Source organism: Oryzias latipes, chromosome 9, assembly GCF_053564925.1.
Source record: "Oryzias latipes strain Hd-rR chromosome 9, Olatipes_Hd-rR_3.1".
Classification (NCBI taxonomy): domain Eukaryota; kingdom Metazoa; phylum Chordata; class Actinopteri; order Beloniformes; family Adrianichthyidae; genus Oryzias; species Oryzias latipes.
In genome coordinates, this window is record NC_136245.1 from 26,445,483 (window position 1) to 26,464,526 (window position 19,044).

At 40.3% G+C, this 19,044-nt stretch overlaps 1 protein-coding gene across 3 annotated transcripts in view; it reads right to left on the reverse strand.

Annotated features, from left to right (window-relative positions):
• Positions 1-14,598, reverse strand: part of ptch1 (patched 1) — a 54,609-nt gene extending 40,011 nt beyond the window's left edge. For all 3 annotated transcript variants that reach the window (XR_013658174.1, XM_023958347.2, XM_023958346.2), the window contains exons 1-2: positions 14,029-14,598; positions 12,711-12,903 (exon numbers count right to left, since the gene is read on the reverse strand). Coding sequence is in view for 2 of the 3 variants with exons in the window: in XM_023958347.2 (XP_023814115.1) it covers positions 12,711-12,903; positions 14,029-14,199 (364 nt within the window). In the remaining variant the exon portion in view is untranslated. The remainder of the gene's footprint in view (positions 1-12,710; positions 12,904-14,028) is intronic.
• Between the last annotated feature and the right edge of the window lie 4,446 nt (positions 14,599-19,044).

The following is a 19,044-nucleotide window of genomic DNA, read 5'->3' on the forward strand; positions in this document are numbered from 1 at the left end:
GTAGATAACACCAAACGAAGAAAGGCAAGTCAAAAACAAACATTCTACTGTGGATTTTTCCTTTTTTGGGATAAGGTTTCACTTCAATTTATATGGGTATCATTTATATGAGCTAAGTTTGTATTTTTCTAACAATTCGTTACAATTGCAATGTTAACACCCTTTTTAACGTCTGGGATTGCTGACTATTTAACATCCAGACTGCCCCATGTAAGCCTGAAGTCTTGTGCCTCATGGAAGCTGTAGTGCTGCATGGGAGCTCCACAGGAGACTGTTCTAAAGCCCTTCTTGCTCATGGCGTATACAAAAGATTTTAAATACAACTCCAAGGCCTGTCAAATTCAAAGGTTTACAGATAAAACGGCTGTGGTGGCATGTGTGTGGTGCCGCTCAAGAGGAAGTGTATTTGTGGAGCCCTACAGGGACAGTTATGAAGGGGAACCGCCACCTTCTGAACGTCACCAAGATTGTGTCTGAATTCCTTCCCTACTAGTGTACTATAAAAGGTTTTTGCCATTTTGTAAAGCTGTCCGAATCTATAATCCCAAAGTTACAATTTCAAGTCTGTGCGAAAAACCAATGTGCATCAATGTCCACGAGATTGGCAAACAAAGAGCACAATGCGTTGCGTTTAATTAATTTGTAAAACAAACAACTACCGGTACCATCTAAGTTTTCCTCATCTGAACACAGTGGATTCATAACTAGTCTTAATAAAATGTTCATAAATATTCTATTATAATATTGTTTAGTTGATAGAGAATAGGGAGGGAATTCAGACAATGCCTAAGACTAAAACAATATGGGTGGAAGTCAAAAATACCACTGATCCAGGCTTTGTCAATGAAGCTGCAAAAATTGCCACTCCTAATAGCGTCGTAAAGCTATCCTGGGTAAGAAGCTAGAATGGTCTCTTTACCACAGATGCTTTTCAAAAACAGGCAGAGAAGTCTGTTCAGGCAACTGAGGTAGGCACCACAAAGGCTAAATCTTCAAAAATCTTCAAATTGATGGCGTTTAGAGCACAGATAGGGAAGACGTGGTACTGGAAAAGACCAAAAATCCTTGATGTATCTACCTGTGATTACCAAGTTTTCCCATTGTTTTCTAGCCGCAAAAAGAAGGCGATCAGCAAGATGTAAAATATTAATAAGTTGCATAATTTTAGGTCTATTGGGCAATTTTGTGTATTTCTGTGTCCGGAATTTATCTCTGGACCTTAGAAATGTGTGGTTTGCGGTCCCTAACTGAGGTCCCTTAAGTGCCGGCGCATGTTCTATCAGACTGTGGTGATATGTGTCTACAGAGTAAAAACAAAAAAAGGTAGAAAAGTAGAAAGAATGATTGAGATAGAAAGTTTTCTTTATGGGAGGAAGTTTATCACACATGAAGCTGTGGTGAAGGTGAGGCTGACCATCAAGGTATGGATGACACTAATACTCACACACCAAAACATCACACCTAAAATATTGGTAAATCCCATTAACAAGTATGCTTTTTGCTATTTTATTTGTTGGGATGATCGTTAAGACAACTTCCTCAGATAATGTCCACACGACCTTACGTCGGCTCCAAAAGTCCCAAAAATGCCCTGCTGTGTCTTCCTCAGCTGCCGCTATCAATCACCTGCCGGAACTTTGATCAGCAAGAATAAAATCCCACCTGTTGCCTTCGACCATCATTGCTGTCTCCCTTGTACCACCTGCTGTCAATACATGTTTTTTTTTGTAGAAAATATCTTTAGAAAAGTTTTCTACAAAACAATGAGGCTAATGTGAATCAGAAATGAGTTTCGCTGGAGTAAAATGATAATATGACCTCACTGGACAAAAAATCTGCACATATGTGTATAAGTGGGAACTCAGATCTTATTAGATCAAAATGGCCTTTGCATATCAAAGAAAAAAATGGTGTGCATTTATATTGACGCATCCTAGAGTATGATATTGTCACAAAGAGGCATTGCTTCTTTCGTGTCCTTTTAAGTTTACCTGTTGTTTGGCAAATTATTTCTGTTCTGCTTACCTACTTCCTGTTCAGGTCATGATCTGACAAATACTTGTTAACCTGTTTGGCAGCCATTTTGAATAATCAGATGGAACCATTTTTGTTTTTCTCTATCTGGTTGTTTGGTTAATGTAGAAAATAAAAAAAAACCATCCCAACAGCCCCTTTGTGGTGGTTTTTACCAATTGAGGTAAGGCTATAAAGGCAGAGGTTTTTGTACACTGGGCCAAAAAAAGGGATGAAATGAATGGAGTTTATTATTGAGAGCGTGGTAGCTGGTGAACATAAAAGCTTTTCTACTCCACAAAGACTCAGACTAGTAACTTTAGCTTAGCTGCTTTGTGCCACTCTGTTACAAATGGTGTCAGAAATTGATGCAATCTGTGCTAAGTGCACCACTCCTATACAGAAATAAAAACTGAATGACCTCACTACTTCTTAACTACTAACAAACTATATGTTGCGGGAAAACTCAGCGTTCTGGATTTTAAAAGCAATTTGGACACCGTCACTACTTTCTTTTAAATGTTAAAAATGGTGTCACAAATTTCCCCAAAGTAAAAACCTAATTAGTATCAAATTTTTAGAAAGACTAATCATGAATTCACAGTGTTTTGATAATAAAAACCTGAATGATTTAAAATAATTCAATTACATTTTTAAAAAAAAATTGATTTTTTTTTTTAACATAAAAAAATCCCAAAATGCTTTAAGGACACTAGTTTTTCACCGGAGCTTCTGGAAATTTCTATGGCACTAGATTTTGGAGTTGTAAGTTTGGACAGCTCTATGGCAAATGCACTATATAGTGCACTAAGCAGTGAGTAGTGAAGCCAACCTAAATATATATAGTTTTCTTTTGAAAAGACACAAACTGAATAAGCTAAGAACTTTCAATGTAAACGTGCACACTAGTGCTGTCCCACTAAAAAATTTACCGAGCCACTGATTACTTCTACTGCAATTTGCGATCTTTTTCCATCTATTTTTGCAGAAGTGAAAGCAGTGTGAGTAGAAATTGCTGCGGTAGCACCGTTGCAGCAGCATGCACAGGTTTTGGTAATGTGGACTCGGCAGTGCAGGTGTGCACACAGCCACAAATATGTGATGAAAGGCCTTACTGAGAGCCGAGACCCTATCAGGCTCTCTCCCCCACATGGTCTCCCTTTTTCTTTCTTGACAGCTTTCCTAGGGGGGCTGCCACACAGAGGGAGGGAATAGACTTTAAACAGTAGAGTAAAAATTATAAAAGATGACAGGAAAGTAAGGCACAAATATGAAAAAAGGGAGTCTTAAGTGTTTGGACACACATTAGTGGCTAGGAGCATACTCGCAGTACAACAGTAGAGTCCATTTGGCCCCAAAGTACAGCTCTTTTTATTTTTGGGATTCCTCTGGTGACAGGGAACCCACCACCCTTTTAGAAGTGCAGAGGATTGAGGTTTGTTGACAGATATTGAGTTAAACCGGAGGACTAAACATCGCCCCCTGTTGTACCGGAGGAAGCATTAGTAGGGTTTGGGCAATGGCGGTAAAAAGAGTTTATAAGTGGAGTCAGGGATGGTGAGGAATCAACCCTATCCGGCGCTGTTGGCACCACACGGCACAACTGGAGCGCTGTGTTTCCTCCCCAGCTGCCCACCACTGCTCCCCTGAATCCCTACCCATACCGCCAACCTTCACTACCCTTCACAACCTCACCATTAACATATGTATGGCTCCCCTCGCCCCTGATTATGCTAATCACCTGTCCTGCCCCTGCAGCCCCTAAAATGGGTGTATTTAGCAGTCGGCTGGCTCCCAATGCAGCTTCCTTAGAGCCCGAGGTGTACATTCACACAGGAATCAATGGGCAGATTCTTCCACGTTGCTGCCTTCATTCAGATTCCTCTCTCCCCACCACCCCACCCCACCATTCTCCCACCTCTATTATGAAAAAAAAAAATCCTATTCAGTGGCAATGGATTCACAGAACAGAGGAAAGAGTAGTTGAAGACAGAAAAAGTTTGTTTGTAGCATGATCATGCAGGTGCTGATATGTTTTTGCAGCTTAGACAACACTGAGAAAAAGTTACTTCTGTCAATATATTTCATATGAAATAGAATCCCAAAAGGGGAAAAAAACATGTCACTAAGAACCTACATTTTTCTAGGTGAGGTCTACCCCATGTTACTAGATTTACAGCCTTCTTATTGGCCCAGTGCCCAGTCATAACAGACCGTGACATAAGCCTGAGCAGCCAATCTGAGCCAGCCATCTTCCTGTCATTTCCTGTAAAAATGGCCGGTGATTCTAGGTATCCCAAAATCACACAATCCTGCGTGTGAATCAGAAAACACAAAGTCAAAGAGCATACAAGCAGAGAAATTCTTTGCTGTTACCTAGAAATGCGGCAAAGCAGTGCATGTAAAAAAAAAGAAAAAGGTGTGTTTTACTGCTCGGAGCAGCGTAACTGCAACAAGCCTCACCTACAACACCACCTACAAAGTCCCTTGCATAAAGGACAACTGTTTGTATATGATTTTACCAAAATAAAAGGCACAAATTTTAAATACCACACATAACACATGGCAAAGTTAGTGGTTGGGTTAATCACTTTTGGTGTGTAAATTGTCCATTTCAAAAAAAGCGCAAACTTTTCTTTATTTTAATGTTTTTTAGAGAAAACTTAGAAAGTGACTGGTGAGAGAGAGAGTTTCCAAAAGTCAGGAGCTTCTGGACTGGATGCAACTTGCTGAACAAAACAAAACAATGAGTAAAAGTCATGTTCTTTTTTTAATTGTTTGGTTCAAGGTGCAACTTACACTCAGGTGCTACTTATATGTGATTTAAAAAACAACAACATATAGGCTAATGTGTTTGTTATTTTACCACTCATAGCCTCTAGAGGGCACTTTAGGTGTTTATAAGTATTTGCTACTGATAGCAACACAGAAGAAGAAGCAGTGCTTCTGTGGAGTCGTTCCAAAGCAAAACAGATGATGATGAATACAGATTTGAAGCAATATAAGACTTTAGTTCATATGCTAGAATGTTTTAATGCTATAGTTATTAGTCTGAAAAATATGGCATATACAGGGACAGAAAGAGCACAAAAAAAGCAATTGCACAATGCAGATCATTTTATTTTTCGTCTTGATTGTTTGACTTTATCCACTTTAACCCTGTTTCCTATAACAGTCTACTTTCTCAACACAGTTGCTGTTATAGATTCTCCAAATCCTCATTCCAACAAAATAACTAAACTCTGGTTTGTTTAAGAATAAGTATTCCTGTTCCCTTAAAAGTGAACTCTTATACGTTTTGCCTACAGTCTAAATGCAGATGGACTATTAAGTGATTTCAAGATTAAAGGTGAACCAAAAAGAGTAAAATGCAATGTCTACACCATTGGGTCAACATAGAGCAGTAAAAAGGTGCAGACACTAATGCTCTGTTCACACCAGATCTAGAAATGCATGCTCCATTCACACGTAACTTTGCAGGTTTTTAGGTCAACTTTTGGGCTTTGCGCGCAAAACATGCAGCAGCTGAGCGCGCATCAAAAGTTAAACCACAAGTTGAACTTTGACCGACCAGGGACTCAGATTTGACGGAAGTGCCAAGCAGTTGGAAATCAATCATGGAGAAATTAATATTTGGAATTGTGCTAGGTAAGAATTATATAACACCAAGTCTTTCATCTATCAATTAGATCTGTGAAAAAAAGCCTTGAGCAAGATTCACAAGGTTTGCACCGCTTCAACCGTTTTCACCAAGCCTCTTCCAATAGTGACTCCATGCGTTGGTATGGGGGAGTGACAGTCAAGTGTGAATGCTTTATGCTAAAAACAAAAAGATCTTTGGACTAGTGCAGATAGTTCCTTTTTCCTTATCCTTTATTTTTTTCTGGTCAATGGTCATTAAGGCATCATCTCCAAACTTACTGGGTACACCTGTTGTAGACAGGATGCAATCCCTGGATGCTATCCCTGCACATATCACACAAAAGTGTGAAATTCTTCACACTTTTCTTCATAAAAACAAAGTAAACCCATCAAATGACCAATTTTTAGGCACCCAAGGTAATTTGACAAAAGAAAAATTTAAACAATGTCTGATAAACTTTCTCCACTGCATTCTACATTCTATTAACTCCCACAAATTAGTGACAATATCCCCTAATGCTCCAAGCTAAAGCTTCAAACTTTCAATCATGTGCGATACAGACAGTTATCTTCCTGCTTTTTATGCCTTGTGTATGTACATGTGGTACTTGCTGTTACTGCCAGATTCTATGACGATGCGCTGCAGGAATTGCAATGAACTATATAGCTACATATGTGAGCAGTAAACCTGAGGGGATGTGTGTGTATTTATATATATATATATATATATATATATATATATATATATATATATATATATATATATATATATATATATATATATATATATATATATATATATATATATATATATATATATATATATATATATATATATATATATATATATGTGTGTGTGTAGTAGAATAAAAGATTGTTTGCCATAAAGGTTCTCTGAACTGCAGCCTGAGAAGCATCAATCCACATGCCAATTTCTACTAGTGTACGGTAGGTACAGCAGCCAAAACACAAGCACACTATCGCTACTATACTCCGGCTTCTTCACTGCCTCTGTCTCCACTCCAACACACACACAGTCTCCCTTTGCTGTTTTGTGCTTTCTCCACCCTTCTGGCAGCCAGTGTGGTGAAGGAGGGGGGAGAGGAAAGGGGAAGGAGGGGAGGGAGGGCAGGGAAGGAGGGAGGCCAGACCACCCTGCTCTCATGGCAGGGCTGAGTGTTTACATTGCCGTGGCTCGCTCTGTAATACATCTGGCATTCTGAGGCAACTCTCTCCAGCGAGGGGCGGGGGAAAAGAGGTGGTGAGGAGGCGGGAGGAGGCTCAGGGAGAGGGGGTGCTCAGTTAAAAAGAGAGGGAGAGAAACCTTTTAAAAAAGGGGAAAAAAGAGGGATAGAAGAAAGGAAGAGGGAGGTAGAGGGGGAAGGATAAACCTCTCCACAGTCTCCTGTGGTCGGTCATTCGGAGGGCTCTGGTTTTTGAATAAGAGCGCCCGAAAGAATGCAAAATGTAAACAGAGACCTCGGAGGCATCTCAGGAAGTTGTTTTTGAATGGGAGTGCACTCAGCACACACACATACACACACGAACACACTGACACACAACACAGGTAGCCTAAAAACTTTAAAATGACTCATAGTTTTTTCAGGATAAATCTAACAGGGCTACAGTTGGGACCATGGAACAGACTTTCGTTGTTTGTAGGTTAGTCAATTTTAAAGTTTTAAAAAATGAACTGAAACTTTTAATATTTTTAAGAAATGTAATCTTATTTGCAGCAAACTGAATCACACACATACACACACATAAAGTCCTGCTCCAATCATCTTTTGATCTATTTTAAATGCATTCTCAATGGTCTTTTAGTTATTATTATGATATTTCTAGACAAAATAATGTCATTTTCTAGGACATCGTTTCTGCAGGGCAGCAGTTCTTCAAAAATTCACCTCTGAACTGTTGGCGCAACTTAAGCGTTCCCTCCTTTCCCATCATCGTTTTTTTTTTACAGTCTCTCCCGCTAGCTTACAACCCCAACCCAACATTAGTGTTGCAACAAAAATGGAGAACAATTTTGGAGCTATCCAGACAGACAAGAAAAACAAAGACGTGCCTGGATCTAGTCCTCTACAAGTGGATGCATCAGAATAGAGAGAAACAGGGAGCTTGCAGCCCACCAACTCTAGCACCTACATCAATGCTAGAAGCTTTTTTAAACAGCATTTGTTAAACCGGCCTCAGATTCACACAGATTTGAATAAAGAAATACTCAGAAATGCTAATTATATGCCTAATTTCCTTCATATATGTACTCCATTAAGAGAAAAATGCTACAAGAACGTGTTAAAAACACCAAAAAACATGATTTTCACTGGTGTTGATCTTTAAGTGGATCCAAACTATGTCCGTTTAAGTTTCAGCTTCAGTAAATTTAAAAGATTATATTAAAAACAACAAACACACAAAAAGAATTAAAGCTTCATTTTTTAAATCATCTTTGACCACCTTCCACAAACACTTTTCTGCTTTCTTGAGGCAGAAAAACACCAGCTTTCTCGACCCTGTTCTAAATCCCAAGAGGTAAGAGAAAGTAAACAGACAAGAAAGTGAAGAAGTTACTGTGGAAAAAAAAAAACTAAACTATTTTATAATGTCCTGTGTGCACAAAAACATCAGCTGTTACTATCTGAAGTGTTGCAGGAGAGATTCAAGCACGTTAGATAAAAATATCACATACCAAATATCAGAGTTGTTTCTTTTTTGGTAGAATAAAGGTGTTTTAAGATATACAATTCTTTAACATTTATCAGAGATTTGACAGAAAACTGGCCGGAACTTTATAACATTTGTTTAGAAAATAAAATAAAAATTAATTTAAAAAAAATCAGATTTACCGCCCTCTAATGGAGATTTTTTTTTAAGTGTTTTAAGATATAAACAGTTTTAACCTTTATTAGAGATTTGACAGAAAACTAGCAGGAACCATGTAAAATTTTGTTAGAAATAAAATAAAAATTCATTTAAAAAAAATCGGATTTACCACCTTCTACTGGAGAAATACATTTTTGTGTTCTAAGATATAAACATTTTTAACCTCTATTAGAGATTTGACAGAAAACTGGCAGGAACCATGTAAAATTTAGTTAGAAATAAAATAAAAATTAATTTAAAAGAAATCAGATTTACTGCCCTCTACTGGAGAAATATTTTTAAAAGGTTTCAGACAAATGTGAAAATACAGTCCAAAGATAAAATGCTCCCTTCTTTCAGCATCTGGATCCCTAGATGGACTCACAGTGGGAATACAAATGCACATTTACAAACGTACACAGGACACAAACGTACACAGGACACAAACGGCGACTGGTGACAGCTGCGCCTTCTGCTGCATTTCTTCCATTTACGCGCACACACTCACACGCAAATACCCCTCCCCTCTGCTGCAAGTCTTCACTCTACACCCAGGCCACAGGGTGAGTATCAGGTGAGGTTTTAAATAGTGGGGCCTCTGTAGGATGACCTCAGGGTCCCAGGGGTCCCCGCCTGTGGCCCTTGGACCTCTGCACCCCAAGAAAAAGCTACAGGACCCATGGCCTTATATCCCATGGCTTTGGTCCAGATACAACCCATCACAAATCTGGAGACCATGAGCTCATTTGAGGTTGATCCGTTCATAAATAACTCTTTAGACTAGATGTTAAAGACGGTGTACCATAAAATCTTTTATCCTCTATCCTTTGCTACCAAACCACAACTCAGCCCTGATTCATCCAGGCTCATCTGCTAAAGTAAGTTTAAAATCTTGCCTAAAGATTTCAAATTCGTCCTCCCAGTACTCTCTCTTCCCAGGGGTTCAGACATACAATCTTTAGCAAATGAGCAAGGGGCTGTCCTACAGGAAGGCCAGTGTTTATGTGATACTGTTTTAATTAGATGTAGCCTGTGCTCTTATTTTCTTTACAATTTGGCCCGTATTTGCCTTAACCCAGGATGCCAGAGGATGGCTCCATTTATGATTCGAAGCCAGGAGGGACTGTGCAGCCCTCTCATATCTCCCAAACTCTACTCTGGCTCCTTGAATATGTCGGTATTTCCAAGCTGAGGATGTTTGAGCGAAATGCGCAAAAAGACCCAAAGCAGTGTTTTTGTGTGGTGAGATCAAGATCGACCACAAGCACTACTACGTCTTCCTGGTTGAGCTAATCATTTCCTGTGGACATCAAGTAGATATAAACACAAGGGTATTTCTGCAGAGTGAACATGCCATACGCACATTTCCAGCTGAGAAAGTCATATACTTCCCACCATGCCTTGGGGTTACAAGGTCTCACTTCCAATTGGTCTCTGTCACTTCGTCTTATAAACAGAACTTCCTGTGTCTGAGTATCTATAAACAGTGCTAAGCAAGTGAGGTGAGACAATTCCTGCCAAAGCTGTAGCACAGAACGGCATGTCAAATATACACATTAGGTGACTCGAGTATGCAGCTAATGGCGCTCTGCTGTAAGCCTCAATCACTGTGGCCCAACCAGAGAGCAGGCGACGAGTTCACAGTAGAAGGTCCGGTCAAAGGGACTGACAGATGCAGCGCCAAGGGTAGGCGAGTCCAATAGGCCACACAGCTTCCAGGCGGGGTCGCACGCAGGTCGCTGCAGAGCGCCCATCCACATGAAACATACACAGCTGTTCTGTCCTCTCCACTTTCGCTCCTCTTTCTCTTCTAGGACGGTGGGCCAGAGAGCCGGCACAGCCCGGCGCACTGTTCCATGGCCCAGGCAGAACTAATCTATCCCTCAGCTGTGCAGTCTAATCTAAACAAACAGATCACTCCCTGCCAGCATCTGGAACCCCTCACGAACCGGGACCTGAGAAACCATCACAGCACGGCCTCCTTAACAGCGTCTGTGAGTGTGTGAGCGGCTTTGTGTCTATCACTTTAGGCCAGAATAAAATCATTTTGCAGATGTCTCCCATAGGTCACTACACAACAAGTGTCTGTCAGCTTTCAGTCAATGCAACACAACAGTGTAAGAACAATCCCAAAATAAAGCAGACAAAAACAAAACCCCACAAAATTTTAGAGCAAAGCTGCTCATCAGATGACAAGAATCTGAGAAAATAAAACGTAAACACACACATGACTCGTGTAAGGTTTGTGTAAACAGACGCACAAACTTTAGATAAATATAAACAAGCGCTCACTAGAATTCTTATCTACTACATAGAAGAACCATGGTGCATTAAAATCTATGCAAATCATAAAAATTTAACTAATAACTAACTTTAGTTCACACACTGGTTAGGCAAGTATGGCAACAACTCTTCTTCTTTTCATTGGTTAGCAGATGGAAAACTATTCAAAATATTGCACATTGCCACCTACAGTTGGGAGGGTAGAGTAATAGCTTTGGCGTGGTTCAGAGCGACCCTGCTTTATGGAGGTGTGCCTACAGAGTGTATTTTAGCTGACCTAAACCACATTAAATCATCCACAGACAATGATGTGATGTTAAATTTTTAAAATGCGTACAAACAGTTAAGACAGGAAAAAAAATTAAAGGTTTTGCAGAACTTAAATTAGAAATGTTACTATTATGTTTGTCCCATTACAAGTTCATATAATTGTTTTGCATTGGTTCAGAAAGCCAAAAAAGTTATTAATTTGGTAAGTCTTTTTTATTTCAGTATCATCGGTTGATTGTTATAGGCCCCCACAATAAATTGCAAATGTAAGCGTTTTTGCAATATCAGCCTGTGCGAGACGGCCCAAAGTGCAAAAAATGGTTACAGTGAATGTACGTGAATGTACACGTGCTAAAGCAATTTTATGGCAGCTTGAAGTCAATCGGATGGATCCCTTCATGTCCTTGACCAATCAAATGGAGCCATTTATGATAGAAGGCCACCTTCTATGTAGACATGGGTCATTTGGAGTATAATTTAAGTTATTTTGCCTTTTATTTAAATAAACAAAATAGAAATCATGTATTAGCAGTTTTTTGATTTGCTATTTGCTTATGTATCAGAAGTCATATCGTCATCCCAGTACCGATCACTAATATTGCACATCGCAAGTTTTCTTCTAATGTACAGCTCTAGTTTGCACTGTTAATGTTTAGGTAGGTTTTAGTTTAAATTCATCTTGGTTTTTGATATGAACACAGTGGAAAAAGGGGAATCCAGTGTGTTTAATCTAAAAAGTTTCTCTTGAAGGAATCCCTTTTGCCAAACTGACTAAAAGGGTGCAAAAAGATTAGAAGAGGAAGCTGTCTATCACACACTTGCAGGATGGAGAGAACAGCTAACCTGGGGAGGAGATGGGCTGCTAGAAACATTGTAGGAGTAACCCTGCTTTACTTCTGCAGCTACTTTTTAAAAAAAAGTTATGTAAGCAAAAGTCGCATTCAGAAAACAAATCTTTTGATTTGCTTCCCCTTTTTTCTGTTTAATTTCTCAAAATCTGCTCCTCCATTCATGACTCCTATTGCTGACTTCAGCCATAAGCAGAGGAATGCAGATCAAAGGAAAGGAGAAAAGCACAGCCCCCTAGCCCTCAACCCCTTTCCATCAAAGCACAACCCATGCACACAGCTTTTTTCTAAAGTTTAATTGTTTTTGTTTTGTTTGTTTTTTGTCATTAAAAGCAAAAAAAGGGGAATAAATAATAAGTGGGAGATCCAGCCTAAAAACAGCAGCTTCTGTCCAGATTCTGCTTTTTTCTCTGCAACCGGAGACACATCTTTCTGGAAAGTTGAGAGCTGTCCAAAACAGGACCACACACAGCCTCTGAGCCTTGAACTGCTGGGGGCCGACACACACACTCTTACAAAATGGCGGCTTTGACCAAACTTTTTTTTTGTAACCAAAGGATGCTTATGGGCTTAATTACAACCTTCTCCAGAAGGCTGTTACTGCTGCTTCTTGCACAGTTTGAAAAGCTAAAAAATGATTTTCAAAGTCTCCTTGTGGGATCTGACAACAAATAACCCTCTTTATTTATTCCTAGCTTCTAACAGACTTTTCCATCTCAGCATTTAAGCAAGAACTAAACAGGTTACATGCAAACTTATAATGAAGATAACACTTTAGTATCTTACCTTCCACCCAGAGTTTCTCCACATCTGTTTCCAAATTTGCTGCTTTTAAGCCCACAGCAAAGGCTCCAAAAATCATGAGCCCCACAACCAAAAACTTTCCGCAGTTCTTTTGTATGTAACAGCCCAGCCTGAATAAAAGTCTTTGGAACTTCGCTCTGAGCCACAGAGGTGCCTTTCTCCCAGTCGCCTTCCCCTGTAAGACAAGAATCCTGATGTTACTGTCGATCACAGCCCCAAAAACACCACACTTACCTGAACAGGTGAGGCCCAGAAACAAAAACAAGCACATCTGTGAAGTTAACTTCAATCCAGGCAAAACAAGACAAGGAGATCTTGTTGGAACACAGACATACTGTGCTAACCTGAAGATCTGCTGTGGTGGAAACCACTGAGGGCTCCCTGGAGTGAGCACTGCAGATCAGTAACATATAAACCACAACTTTATACTTTAGGACTAATAGTAACATCATCCTCTTCAGATCGCCCACACACAGCCTGGACACCCTTCAAGAAAAAGGGACTAACCAACATTGGTTTCCGTCTGCACCTCAAATATGGATGAAAGGAGATTAAATAATAATAATAATAATAATAATAAAAAAGATGAATCTGTCAGTTGTGCTTCTATTTGGAGTGTCATGAAGATGGCTGGTCAAACTAACCAGCATGCGTAAATGCGCACACATCTCCGTCTGTGTTTTGGAGTAAAAGACTATTCGACCCCTGAGGTGGCTCTTACTCAGCTCATCAACTACAGATATCAAGTATCTTGAATGTGGTCAAACCCACAAATGCCACACACGCGCGCGCACACATGCACGCACACGCGCCTGAGCGCGTCCAGCTGCTCGCGTGTTCCGGCCAACGTGGGGAGCGGAGGAGCCGTCACAGGGGGGTGGGGGGTATCCACGATATTTGTGAACGGAAGAGGGCAGCCACATGGGTTTCTATCCCCCGCCTCTGCCCATCTCCCGACTGTCAAACACCCTCACGTGTGTGGGGGGGCTTTGTTACGAAACAGCGCGGGGATGTGGTGAGCTGCGGGCGGGCGGGAGCTGCGTGTTGAAGCGCACAGGCTTGGTGGTGGTGGTGGGGGGGCAGAGTCCCGCAGGTTAACGCAGAAGCCACGGTGCACCAACACCAGGCAGGAAATTGGCTAAAATTTGAACCAGCACCACCCCTCCCTGCCCAGCCCGTCCCGTTACCTTCCACAGACGGGACGCACAGACTGACCCCTCTGTCTGTTGGTGAAACGCAAAAAGAAACCGGCACAATAAGAAGCTCTCATTTTGGTGAGGGAAAGAGGAGAAAAGAGCACCTCTGAGATCTGCTCCAACGCAAAGCCCGCATCGCAGTAACTCGGTCGCTGTAAATACTCCAAATCCAGCGGTGTGTTGCGGGTATAGTCCCCCCTGTTCCTCCGCGTTATCCTCGGCCGATCAGGGTCTCTGTTTTCCTGTTCGGAGGGTGCATTAGCAGCCGAGGCCATGTTGCGGGGACTGCGCGGTGGTTACCGTTTCCCACTTTATAGTATATCCCCGAAAGCGTGTAGCGATTTCCCAAGGCAACGGAGATTCACTCTCACACCCGTGAAGAAGGACTTCATACTCCAGTTGGAGACGGCGAGTCAAAGTCTGCGCCTTCCATCCCAACATTGCGTGATCCGGAGGTCTCCAGCGCGCTCACCGCATTCACCGATCCTCAGGGAAAAGTTGAAGGTTTCTTTCAGAAAGCGCGGCGTGCAGAAACGGGATTCCCATACACGAGTCTTCGGCTTGGAGGGCTCGATGGTCGCAGCATTCTGATGAGATCTCTGCAGTCTTCCCCTGGGCCGCGCGTCACGGCCAACTCTGAGATTCAATAGAAGGGGAGAAAGAGACCTCTCTCCATTTGGAGGCAGAGAAGGAGGAGGGGAGTCGGGGAAAAATACTCCAGATCCCGCCTCTGGGGCTGTCAGATTGCAGGACTTTCTTGGATCTGATTGGTTCCAGAAGGGCAAAAATTACTCAGCAAACACGACTATTATTAGCTGCTTAGCAACAGCTCACTAAAGTAGAGAGACCACCCAGGCGGGCGGACCTCATGTGTGTGCATCTCCGACTTCAGGGAAGGCTCGACCGGAGCCGAACCACTCGGTACGTTCGGGTCCATAAAACAAGGCATTTCTCAAAGAGGACCCCGGGTCTGAGGCGAAAGTTTGGGTCTGTTCGTCGTCGACGCCCGAAGAATGTCTGAAGTGAAGTTTTAAACCTTTTTCCCCCCCTTCTTTCACGTCTAGTCTGTACCATTATGGAGGTTGCGCATCAAGTTACAGTGGTTCAAGAGGAGGTTCTATAGCATTCTGTGGTGTTTTTAACAGTATGAGAACATTAAGGCTGAAGGACAAACTTTTAAACAGTTTCCACATAAATGAGTGGGTAAAAGTATGGAAAGCAAAAGTGGCACAAAAGTGGCACAACTCCATATTGACTTTCCATACTTGTCCAATAAGATGTACACTCATTGAAAGTGTGTTCTTCAGCCTTACTACGCTGAAAATGATCAAAACATCACATTTAGCATTTTGTGCCACTTTTGCTTTCCATACTTTTACCCACTCATTTATGTGGAAACTGTTTAAAAGTTTGTCCTTCAGCCTTAATGTTCTCATACTGTTAAAAACACCACAGAATGCTATAGAACCTCCTCTTGAACCACTGTAACTTGATGCGCAACCTCCATAATGGTACAGACTAGACGTGAAAGATATGGAGTCCTATACTGTTCATAATTAAATAAATAAATATTTCTTCCACTTTTGGCTTCTCCCATCAGGGGTCGCCACAGCGAACGAGTCGCATGGTAAATTTGGCAATGTTTTACGCCGGATGCCCTTCCTGACGCAACCTTCTCAAACCGGGCTTGGAACCGGCAGAGGTAGAGAAGGGAACAGGGAGCAGCCTGGAGTCGAACCCGGGTTTCACGGACGGAAGGCGCCGCAAACCAGCACGAGCTAAACTGGCTCCCGGTAAATAAATAAATATTTAATTCAATAAATAAATATGACGTCATGCAAATACACAATCAACCAATAAATCTCTCATAAATATATAAAAAGATCATGAAATTGTGAAAAACCTGCACACTGATTTTAAATTAGCCATTGTATTATTCAATATATTTCATTTTGCTTTAAAAACATGTTCATTATTTTTAAACAGCATTTTAAATATATTCATTTTAATCATGTGGAATATATTATAATTTTACGTCTTTTTTCAGAACCTCGGATTTCAAAATCAATATTTTCCAAAGTAGCTTTGTTTTTATTTCATGTTGCTGTTTTTCACAATGGCTGATTTATTTCATGAAGAGCTTTTTCAGGAGAATGGGTCTGTCTGTCAATCAAACTAGACAAGGCGGAGACACTTTTGTGATTGGCTATTCCTTTACCCAGACATGAGCAGCAGCACCCTAACTCCCCTGTCTACATCGATCGAAGATGCTTCAGCAAACGTGATGGCGCAATGCACACCCCTCAACAGTAGGGGGAGTATGCACCTCAACACATCCACAGTGTTACAAGAAATTGGGCAGTTTTGGTTCTAAATTTGCGGATAAAAGTGGCTTTGGGCGAGTGTGCATAATTCAGTTGGTTTTGTGGTCGGTTTGGCAATTTTCATCTTCTCATGAATGTATAGTAGTGGTCTAAGTTAGGCTGAGTGGTTGTTGGAGTTCCACTAAGCTTCTATGAACTGGAGTTTCCATGAACGCACCATGCCGCGTGTGGGAGGGGCAACAAGCTAATGTTTTGAGCCTTATAGCCACATGGAGCGGTTGCTTGTGCTTATCTCAGTAACAATGCATGGATGCACAATGTACATGGAGAGTGTTAAGATGTCAGAAACGTCATCGCAGGAAAGGTTCAACATTTTTCTTGAGAGGGAAAAATAAAACCAGAGGACCTGATTATAATCATTGTCTCATTGAAAATAGAAAAATATCAGAAGGTTCAGGAGGCCCGAGCAGGCTTGTCCCGCTTTGCACAGCTGCCTGGTCTCACTCTGTCGATCCTCCTGCGAGCCGACATATGTCACGATGTGAGCTGTGAGTGAATGGCGTAAGAATGAGGAGTGTGAAAGATGTTGACGACCGGAGCTCCTTTGTGGTTTGGTCCACACAAACCCTCAAACTACAAAAACAGAGTTGTGGATGTTTGCATCTTCTGCAGCAGACAGATAGTTTGTCTCTATTTGATCCTCTAATGTCAGCAAAGCCTCGCGGATATCACTGAAATATGTCATCTCTGACTGGCACACCGCTGAGCGGGTATCGAGGAATATGAGTCGATTTCCATGGATCAGCCAATGAGCGTTTAGATCCCGCCCACTTTCACTGATTGACAGAAAGACCCATTCTGCTGAAAAAGCTCTTCATGAAATAAATCAGCCATTGTGAAAAACAGCAACATGAAATAAAAACAAAGCTACTTTGGAAAATATTCGATTTTGAAATATGAGCTTCTGAAAAAAGACAGAAATATAGTAAAATTCAACATGATTAAAAATGAATATTTTAAAATGCTGTTTTAAAATAATGAACATGTTTTTAAAGCAAAATGAAATATATTGAATAATACAATGGCTAATTTAAAATCAGTGTGCTGGTTTTTCACAATTTCATGATCTTTTTATATATTTATGAGAGATTTATTGGTTGATTGTGTATTTGCATGGGGTCATATTTATTTATTGAATTTAATATTTATTTATTTAATTATGAACAGCATAGGACTCCATAAGCCAAAGGAGCACAAATATGTTAATTGTGGTGTCTCTAACAGAATCAACATATCAGGGCTGAATAAATATATTCTCTTGATCAGTCTCCACACAAATAGGTAGGAAAAGGATGGAAAGCCAAAGTAGCACAAAAATGTTCAATGTTTTATTTATTTATTTTTTTACAGAATCAGCACATTAAGGCTGAAGAAATTTTGATAAGAGTACATACCACGAGTAGGACATGTATGGAAAGCCAAAGTAACACAAACTCGTTAAATGTGGTGTCTAACAGATTCAGCATATTGGGGCTGAATAAACATAGGCTGTGTCCAAAAGCCCTCCCTACTCCTTAAGAAAGACTGTCTAGTGTCCTGGTTTTTAAAGCATTTCGAACACCAGGCTCACTATTTTTTTTAAATGGAAAACAGAATTTCACAAAGTAGAAATCTAATACATACAAGCATTTTATGAAGACAATTTATGAATCGACTGTGTTCTGATTGTAAAAACATAGATGGTTTATAAAAAAAAAAATTAACATACTTTTTTTTTAACAAAAACATTCAAATGCAACACAATTGTGGTCTGTATTTGCCAATCTACTGAGCATCATTGCTCACTGATTTTTTACAAAGACTTCGGGTAAATTTCTAGGGCACTGGATTTTGGAATTGTAGATTTGGATAGCACTACAAAATGGCAAACAGACAAAACAGTGCACTGTGTAGTGAGTAGTGAAGGAATTCGGACACAACCATACTCTTGATCAGCGTCCACACAAATGAGTGGGGAAAGTATGTAAAGGCAAAGTTGTAAAAGCAAGTGTTTGTTAAATGACAACAAATTCAATTTGCCATTTATTTATTTCTTTTAAAGAAACGTGTAAACAAGCAGAGAATAACAAGCATTAAACACTGTATGGAAAGCCAACGTCAAGTTGTTGTTTTTTAACAGCAAGTTATTAGCCAAAATTAAGGCTGAAGAACAAAGTCTTGATCAGTGTGCACACAGATGAGTGAGAACAATATTAAAAGCTAAAATGGCACAATAGTGTTTCTTAAAAAAAATTGATTTACAATGTATTTATTATATATAAAGGAAAAATGTTAATGAGCATCCCATAAAAAATATAAAACACTTGGTTTCAATGTTGAACAGTGCTGAAAAAACAAAGCATTTCTTGTGTATGGCCAAAGTCTGGGTCTGTTTACTGATAAATGCTTGAATTGAAGTTTTTATACTTTCATTTTCCTATTTTTGTGTTAAACCATCACCATAGAAGACAGAGGGTCAGTTACAGTGTTTAAAGTGGACAACCTATTTAACATCAAATTTTGCAGATTGAGATATAAGTGAACCATATTTCAGCCATATGTTCCTGCATTGAGTTTGTAGTCCCAAACACATAACCTGCCCCTAAATCTTTATTTTCATAGATACCATAGATACCAAGCTGAGCACCACAATATGGAGTTACAGGCATTGTTGCAGTCAAACTCAATATACGCACACACAAATATGAAGAAAAACACATTAGCACAAGTCAGTGTGCAGCCATGGCTCATCAACTC